This window comes from Myodes glareolus, chromosome 23, assembly GCF_982192425.1.
Source record: "Myodes glareolus chromosome 23, mMyoGla1.1, whole genome shotgun sequence".
Classification (NCBI taxonomy): domain Eukaryota; kingdom Metazoa; phylum Chordata; class Mammalia; order Rodentia; family Cricetidae; genus Myodes; species Myodes glareolus.
Window position 1 is genome coordinate 3,071,046 of NC_142048.1, and position 9,466 is coordinate 3,080,511.

The 9,466-nt window shown below is 53.4% G+C and overlaps 1 protein-coding gene across 1 annotated transcript; it reads left to right on the forward strand.

Annotated features, from left to right (window-relative positions):
- Window positions 1–427: 427 nt before the first annotated feature.
- Window positions 428–7,799, forward strand: Hapln4 (hyaluronan and proteoglycan link protein 4). The gene is made up of 6 exons (XM_048427207.3): window positions 428–448; window positions 610–714; window positions 1,363–1,483; window positions 1,707–2,069; window positions 3,646–3,969; window positions 4,972–7,799. The coding sequence occupies exons 1-6, from the start codon at window positions 428–430 to the stop codon at window positions 5,361–5,363; spliced, it is 1,326 nt and encodes a 441-aa protein (XP_048283164.2). The 3' UTR covers window positions 5,364–7,799.
- The last annotated feature ends 1,667 nt before the right edge of the window (window positions 7,800–9,466 follow it).

Here is a 9,466-nt window from a genome sequence, read left to right on the forward strand (position 1 = left end):
GGGTGAAGAAACATTCTGCAGAGCCAGCAAGCTCCAGGTTCAGGTAGAAGCATGCCTTTAATCGATACACAGGCATGTTCAGGTAGAAGTAGTGTTGCATGCCTTTCATCGATACACAGTGAACTCCAAGTTGTTTCAAACAAACAGATAAAAGGCAGAGAGTGAGGAAGACACCAAATGTTGACCTCTGAGCTACATTCACTTGAACACTCACACAAAGGTGCACATACCACACACACACAGAGTACAGCATAACCAAATGGGGCATGTTAGGCACCCAATGAATTCCACAGACTGCTGTTACTGGGATCCACAGTCTAGCCTGAGACTGGAAGTGAAGATTCTGACCCAAGGTCATACCTGAGCACAGCTGAGTTAGGGACTGGGCTCCAGTCTAATGGGGCTCACTTTTCAGGGCAACTGAAACATGGAGTGCAAACTGAGGCCTGTGAGACTCCTCTGCTGGCCAAGATAGTCCTCACGGCTGGGAGGTCGCGATAGGTCAGGGTCACTATCACCATGTTCCCAGCTCAGCGCTGCCCGCCCCACTCCCGGCGCGGTGAGCACGCGCTGCCTCTTTAACGCCCCAAGTCCTCCTTCCCCTTGCAGGCAAACGCTGGGATTGCACCGGCCCGCGGGACCGGCGGTCCAGAACGTTGTGCGCGTGCGCAGTTGGAAGCGCACTGGCGGCTCTGCGGGGGCCGCGGCAGGATGGTGAGTACAGTGCTGCTCCGGGTTCCTGAACTCGCCTTTGTCTCTCCCCTTCTCCTCTCTGCTTTCCCCCATCCTCTATTGTTTTCCTCTTCTTTCTTTGGCACTTTCTCCCTCTCTGCCCCCCTTAATGTCTACCGCTTATTTTAGAGGGGGAGAAGGGAAAGTGCTTACTTTTTCCCTATCTCTCCCCACCAGTCTGCCTCTGACTCTCTGTCTTTTTCTGCATCTCTGTCTCTGCGTCTTTCTCTGGGTCTCCGTCTCTCCGTCTCTGTCTCTACGTCTGTCTCTGACTCCCCGTCTCTGCATGTCTCTCTCCCGTTGTCTCTCCCGGCCTGGCTCAGTAGTCCAATGTTCCCTCCTCCTCCCGCTCCTGTCTAGCTGTCCCCAGCCCCCCAGCTCCCCCCCCCCCCGCAGCTCACGCTGCCCAACTTGCTGCAGTCTCCTGGCGCGCGGATAACCTTGCGGGGCCCCGGTGCGGGCTGCTGCTCCCCCTCCCGTGCGCTCCGGTAGCGGGGGTGGGGACCTGGGGGAGGGCGAGAAGAGTCACCTGACGCTCGGACAGCTCCAAGGTTGGGACCCTTTGGGGAGGGCAAGACGAGCTGCGGAGGGTCGGGACACTAGAGCTGGATGCAGCTCCTGTGCCCACAGGCGTGCGCTCCGGCGGCCCTCGGTCCCCACGCGCTCTGGGCCGTCGCCTGGGGACTCCTGCTGCTGGTCCCCGTGTCTGCCGGAGCGCAACGTGGCAGAAAGAAAGTCGTGCATGTGCTGGGTGAGTCTTGTACGCAGCTCTAGTTCCCCGCCCTCTACCCCCACCCCACGACTGTGGCTAAGAGCGAACGACCGGGGTGGGGTAGGGTGGCGGGTTGCGGTGGTCCCTAACACTCAGTTTCTTCGGAGCTCCTTTTCTATCCTGGGCCTACATCAGTTCTCTGGCATCACTTCTCTGGGTCCCTCCCTACCTCACCTTTGACCTTTGATTGGTCGCCCCACAGAGGGCGAGTCCGGCTCCGTGGTGGTGCAGACGGCGCCCGGGCAGGTGGTGAGCCACCGTGGTGGCACCATCGTCTTACCCTGCCGTTACCATTACGAGGCGGCCGCTCACGACCACGACGGCGTCCGTCTCAAATGGACGAAGGTGGTAGACCCTTTGGCCTTCACCGATGTCTTCGTGGCTCTGGGTACCCAGCACAGAGCCTTTGGTCCCTACCGAGGGCGAGCCGAGCTGCAGAACGACGGGCCCGGGGACGCCTCCCTGGTCCTCCGAAATGTCACCCTGCAGGACTATGGACGCTACGAGTGTGAGGTCACCAATGAGCTAGAGGATGATGCCGGCGTAGTCAAGCTGGACCTGGAAGGTGACCGAAGCGTGGGCAGACCAGAAATGGGGGACAGTGTGGGATAAACCGAACCAAGTTGGCACGGTAGAAATTTTACTAGGCAGGGGAATAGTTCGTTTAAAAATATGTATTACAGCTTTTATTGATATGTATATGTTTGAATGTGTGGTCAAGGCATCCTGCCTCAGATCCCCTGGAGCTGAAGCTGCAGGTGGTTGTGCACTGCCTGAGGTCGATGTGGGAAAACTCTCACCGTCCTTTGAAAGAGAAGCAAGAATTCTCCCTTCCCCCTTTCGGAGACAGGGTCTCACTGTGTACCCTTGGCTGTCCTGGAACCCACTCTGTAGACCAGGCTGGCTTCAAACTCACAGAGACCCGCTTGCCTCTGACCCCCCCACCCCCAGTACTGGGATTAAAGGCCTTCAGAAAGTAGTTTAACTGCTGAGCCAGCCATCTCTCTCTCCTACCCTAGCTCTAAGATTAGGACAGGGCTTCATGGAACCCAAGTTGGCTTTGAACTCATGATCAAAGGAATTGAATTTGTCGTGTGTGTGTGTGTGTGTGTGTGTGTGTGTGTGTGTGTGTGTGTGCGCGCGCGCGCGCGCGCACACATGGGTGTGCATCTGCCATGGTGCTTGCATGGAGGTCATTTACAGAGCGGATTCTTTCCTTCTGCCAACAGGTCCTGGAATAGCACTAAACTTATCAAACTTAGTGACAAATCCCCTTACCCTCTGAGCCATTTTACTGGTCTCTCTGAACATTTTAACAGTGGTAAATCATAGTAGCTGGCTTCCTTAGATGCTTTCTGTTTGCTAGCCACTTAGCTGAAGGGCTCTCTGGAGCTTCTCATTTCATTCCCCCAAACCCCCTAGGTAGATAGCTATTAGCCAGGAGGTGTCTGCAGGAGACTGGGCATCTGTGAGTCTAGGAAGCAACAAGTTCGGAGTCGTCACACTGAAGTTGCAACAGAAGCACTTTAAATATAAATACCGGCAAACTAAGGAGCTCAACACTCTGCCTAACTTTTCAGGAGCTAGTGTGGAGGAATCCAACGCTAGGAACAGGCATTTCCAGCTCCGTGGTCCCTTTGGGAAGGACTCAGGTTTTTGGGGATTAACAGAACATCGGAACTGAGGAGGGTTAAGAGTTGAGTTTATCAGGTGGTGGTGGCACACGTCCTTAACCCCAGCACTTGGGAGGTAAAGGTAGGTGCATCTCTGTGAGTTCAAGGCCAGCCTGGTCTACCAAGCTAGTTCTAGGAAAGCCAGGACTACACAGGAAAAACCCTGTCTAGAAAAACCAAAAAAACAAAGCAAAACAAACAAGAAAAACAAACAAAAATTGAGTTTTGAAGGATGAATAGGGCACGTAGGAAAGGATAGAAGAACACGAGCAAAGGTTCCCGTCCATAGCAGAGGAGTAGGCATGATTAAGTGTGTTAAGGAGGAGGAGAGACAAGTCCCAAGCATAAATCGAAGGATGTGTGGCCAGACCCGAGGGCCAGGGAGAAGAATGAACTGGAAGGTTCTGGTTCATGTAAGGTGCAGAGAAAGTGGGGTACCCTGATAGGTTCCCATTTGTTTTCATCCAGGCGTGGTCTTCCCCTATCACCCGCGTGGAGGCCGCTACAAGATGACTTTCGTGGAAGCACAGCGAGCTTGTGCTGAACAGGATGGTATTCTGGCGTCCGCCGAGCAGCTGCACGAAGCCTGGCGCAATGGCCTGGACTGGTGCAATGCAGGATGGCTGCGCGATGGCTCCGTGCAGTATCCAGTGAGCCAGGCCCGGGAACCCTGTGGCGGGGCCGGGAGCAGTGGGGCTGGTGAAGGCACGAATGGGGGCGTGCGCAATTATGGATATCGCCATAACGCTGAGGAACGCTATGATGCATTCTGCTTCACGTCCAACCTCCCTGGTGAGTTAAGCCCTTCTCTAGTAAAAAAAAAAAAAAAAAAAAAAAAAAGTCCTGGCCTCTGGTAGGCTACCCGCTCCAAGATTTTAGGCCCACTTCTCTGAAGTGAGGCTCCATCCATAAATACATAGGTTCCACCGACCCATTCCCACCCTGCCCCCAGGGAATCTTTTTCTCTTTCCTCCTAAGTTCAAATGACCCCTGCCTTACATGCACAGGCTCTGACCCATGGAGGGTAGCCCCACTCCTGAGTACATAGGTTCAGCCCCTAGAAGGAAGTTCACCCAAGCACATATGCCCTGCCCCCTAAAAGAAAAGAAAAGAAAATCCACCCTGAGAACATAGTCTCCAACTCCTTGGTGAAGACTAGCCCTAACCACTTAGCCATAGGGCCTGGGAGATGGAGGGAAGTTTGTCTCAGACACATAGACTCTTGTTTGTGCATAGGCCCCATCCCTAAGGGCACAGGCTCTTGGGTGAAGACCCCCTCCCCAATACACGCACAATAGGCTCCGCCCAAGGACAGAGGCCCATTTCAAGCGCAGAGCCCCCTCCCACCCCCTCCCACCCCTAGAGAAAGGCCTGTCGGAAATGCATAGGGCCTGCCCCGTGGTTGGAGGTCCATTTCAAGAGTTTAGATCCTGCGCCCAAGAACACAGATCCTCCGCCTAATGACATAGGCTCGGTCCACTGGCGAAAACCTTCCCAAGTGGACTGAGATCGCCCTCAAATACATAGGCCCCCGCCTCCAGGATCATCGACCCCACCCCTAAGTAATCAGCCCCCCCCCCCCCCCCCCCGCCTTGCCCTGAGCTACTAGGAAGAAAACTTTCCAGAGCTGCCACAGGGGGGCAGTAAAATGCCACATGGCACTGGCACCGCACTGGCGCACTGGCAGAAGTCAATGGTAGGGAATAGGACGGACCCGGAGCTGGGAGCCTCAGGCTTCAGGAGCCCTGAGGGCCCAGCCCCGACCTTGTGCTGACACGTCCCCGGTTCCCGCAGGCCGCGTGTTCTTCCTGAAGCCTCTACGGCCGGTGGCCTTGGCCGGGGCAGCTCGCGCTTGCGCGGCACGAGGTGCGACAGTGGCCAAGGTCGGGCAGCTGTTCGCCGCGTGGAAGCTGCAGCTTTTGGACCGCTGCACTGCCGGCTGGCTGGCCGATGGCAGCGCGCGCTACCCCATCGTGAATCCGCGAACTCGCTGCGGGGGCCCCCGGCCGGGCGTACGGAGCCTCGGTTTTCCTGACGCCTCACGACGTCTCTTCGGCGTCTACTGCTACCGCGCTCCAGGTGCCCCAGACCCGGCTCCAGGAGGCTGGGGCTGGGGCTGGGAGGGCGGAGGAGGCTGGGCAGGAGGGTCAAGGGACCCGGCTGCCTGGACCCCGCTGCGTGTCTAGGACTGCGAGGACGGGCATTTGGGGATGCTGGTGGCTGATCCAGGGGCCCTGCACACCCCATGGAGACAGACTACATACCAGAGAACCCTTGAACACGTCACACTCCCGTGGTGTGCTGACTCAACTCCCTGTGGTCTTAGGACTCTGACCACACCTCCTGAGGTCTCCTTGATACGCGGCGACCCCTGCAGTGCCCTGCAGGCTGACACACCTGTTGAGGCCCTTGTTCGCTGACTGTGCGGCTCTCTGAGACACCCTGATAGTGGCCAAGCCCACTTTTCTGGATAGTGGATGTCTGGAAGAGCCTCGCTCCCCGCCCCCAACCTGAGGATCTCAGTAGACCAACAGGACCCCATGGTTTCCTAAAAACCTTTCTGTGGCCTCCTGGAAAACAGTCCCTGTCAGTCACCTGGAGGCTGGACCCCCAGGATTAACTGGAGACTGGCCACACAAACCCTCTGCCTTTCCTGGGAGCTGGAAAACTGGTTTTAGACAGTCGACTGTCCACTGACTTTTTCTCATTACTTAGTGAAGAAACAGAAAACTATGAGTCAAAAGGTGGCCACGCCCTGTTCCAGCGGGTGGCGCAGAGGCTGGGTATTCCCGCGTTTCCAGAGAGTCTATTTAACTTTCTAAGGCAACATGCCTAGTCCTCAGTCACTATGGAAGAGAGTCCCAACACTCTGGCTTCATGGGAGAATGTCCCCAGCTGGCTCCCAGGAACAGTGACCATGCCTACCCCTCAGGTATGTCTCTGGCCAGAGATTAGACTTGCCTGAATGTCCCTTTGCAGGGCTCCTTGGAGCTGTCACCAAAGACATCATTTCCTCAAACCTGAAACCCCTGAAAATCTCACTTGCTATAGAGACATGCTGCAATGCTTCTTAAGATGAGAAAAGTCACTAATACATCTTTACCTGTCCTCTCACCCCTTACACCGAGTTCCACACTTTTCCTTTCTTACTGGTCTAGAGCCCAGACACCTACCACTCCATTTCCAGATGTCCCCATCCTGATGGACTGCTATGGAGACTGTTTTCCCCTCTAAGTCCTCAGGGTGACCCAGCATTCATTTCTCTAGTCCTCTCCATGGAAACAAGCTGCCCCATTCCCAAGGTGCACCTCCCTCTCTTCTCAGCCATCCAAGACCCTCCTGGAGACAGCTTGAACCTCACAGCTGTTGCCATGGAGACCAAACTCTGGTGTCCAAGATAACAGAACACCTGTCCCTCCAAGGTTTCCCTCCAGGATTCTGTCCTGTTCAGCTGTTGCCATAGAGACCGTCAATGTCTCCATGACAGCCCATCTGCAGCTCTTAGGAACTTCGAGCCAAGGGCAGAGTTCTGATTGGAGCTGCCTGCTGCGTTCCTCAGGGCCTGACAAATGTCCCTTTTTCAGATGGGCCCAGGCAGGGCTGTGCTTCTGGAGCAGCTGCCTACCACAGTTCATTTGCATGTTAACTCTACAGGAGGCAGCAGCTAAGCACAAGCCACTACTGAAACCCCTCACATTTTAAATTATCACCCTGTAGGCGAGAAAAGAGACTGTAGCATAGGGTCAGAGCTCTCCTTCCCTGGAGATCAAGGAGGGTGGAATGTTCCTGAAAACACCAATTCAGTTTCTGAGGAAACATGTGTGTTCAAGGGTCAGGATCAACATCCAAAGACTGTATAGTCAGAGCCATCCCAGATGCAGGAGTTCCCAGCTCTGAGGTGCTGCTTGGAGCAGCAAGTGCCCTTGTCAGCACCCTCCAGCCTGCCCCATTCTGCAAAACCCACCTTTGAGTCTGGAAGCTGGATGGCTGTGGGCTCAAGCCACTCATTTTGTTGTAAAATGTTTGACCAAGTGACAGAACTTGACCAGGCTCTTTCTTCTCTGGACCAGGATTGCTCGGGGGTCACACAGAGCAGCCTGCAGCCCCATGTTCAATAAATCTTTGTTCCTTTTGATGACTGAGAAACATACTGCCGTGCTCCTCTGTCTCAGTGTAGTGGGCTTCTCAGGCTGGGCTGGGAAGCAGCTGCCTTCCTTCAGTGCCCACCCACCCAACGCTGAAACATAAACCAGGACCCTATGAAGTACTCTGACTTCCTCAAGTGCATAGTGGATGTGTGCATAATAATCCTGTAATTTTAAAAATGGGTTCAGCTAGGATCTGGTTATGGAATTTAGGTAGCCATCTATAATTTTTTTGTGTTTTGTCGGAACTACTATGTGCTGTTCTTTTGGTCTGGTCCCTTTAAGGGGCAAGCCACGCCCACTCCCAGAGACTTCTGACCTCTCTTCTGACCTCCAGTCCCTGCCATCTTAACTCTTTTCTTCTGTCCCCTCTCTTGGCGTGTGCACACGTGTTTTTCCCCTCTTTCTCTCTTTTTCTAAATCTGCCTTTCTTTCTCTCCCTCTTCTTTAAGTAATAAATGTTTACCTTTATGTTTAGCCTTATGTCTATTTACTTTGTTCTGTAAGCCTTTTATCCACCACCTGGTCACCCGCCCACCCTCTTGTGTGACTCTCCTGGCTGGTCACATGGCAGGACCAGCCTGTCCAGGACACGCTCCCGCCAGCTGTGCTGCTCGCCGCAGGGAACCTGCACTGCTCTAGCTGTCTCTGCCTGGACTAGCGGCTGCGTTCACCCCAGCATTATTATTTTTTAAAGAACAAAACTATGCACATGCCTGCTGCCCCTGGAGGCCTGAAGAGAGAGTTGTATCCCCTAAAACTAGAGTTATAGATAGTTGTGGTTTGAGCCTCAGTCGTCTGGAAGAGCAGCCAGTCTCTTAATCACTAAGCCATCTCTCCAGCCCCTAATTTTTATTTGTAAACTTTATTCATTCGCTTTTTTTAAATTTATTTATTTATTATGGATACAGCATTCTGTCTGCGTGTATGCCTGCAGGCTAGAAGAGGACACCAGATCTCATTACAGATGGTTGTAAGTTGCTGGAATCAAACTCGGGTCCTTTGAAAGAACAGGCAATGCTCTTAACCGCTGAGCCATCTCTCCAGCCCTCCAGCCCTCAATTTCATTCGCTTTTTTTAGTGCGTGGAGTGTGTACGAGTGGTCAGAGGACGTGCCTGAGTCTCAGGGGTTAACTAACATTCATGCAGTCCTGGACCAATCAGGGTTGCTCTGGGAAATGGTCTATACCATTGGCTGAACTGGGAGGGATGTCTCATCCAGTGAAATCAGGGAACTTTAGAGAGGAAAGAGAAAACTCGGAAGCTGGATCTACTTCAGGGATGGAAAAAATTTATCTAGAAGTTTATCCCACTCTGACCCATGCTGGGCGTGCTGATACACACCGTTAGTGCCAGCGCTCTGGAGGTAGAGGCAGTTAGATCTCAGTTCAAGACCCACTTGGGCTGCAGCAATGGTTCTCAACCTGTGGGTCTCGGCCCCCTTGGGAATCACATATATTTACAATGATTCATAACAGTAGCAAAATTACTGTTACAAAATTACAACCAAAATTTTATGGGTCACCTCAGCATGAGGAACATAGCAAAGCATTAGGAAGGCTGACAACCACTGGTCTGTAGAGTGAGTTTCAGGCTAGTTAAGGCTATATAGTGAGACACTACTTCAAAAAATAAAACATCCTCCCCCCAAATAAACTAAGCCAAGGCCGGGCGGTGGCAGCACACACCTTTAATCCCAGCACTCAAAAGGGAGAGGCAGGTGGATCTCTGTGATTTCAAGGTCAGCCTGATCTACACAAGAGCTAGTTCCAGGACGTGCTCCAAAGCTACAGAGAAACCCTGTCTTGAAAGAAACCAAAACTGGGATTTAAGGTGTGTGCCACCCTGCCTGGCCTCCTTTCCTGCTTTTGTTTCTTGTTTCTGACAGGGTCATATGTAGCCCAGGCTGTTCTTCTTGCTTCCACCTCATGAGTGCTGGGATGAGGGTTGCGCATACTGCTTCTGTCTGTTGAGATGTGTGTGTTGGTTACGTTTCTTCTCTCTGTGACCAGATGCCAGGCAGAGCAAATTAAGGGAGAAAGGGCTTATTAGACTCTCAGTTCGAGGATGCAGTCTGTCTCAGTGGGAATGTCTCAATGGCAGGGGCATCAGGTCGCACTATGCCCACAGTCAGAAAGTAGAGT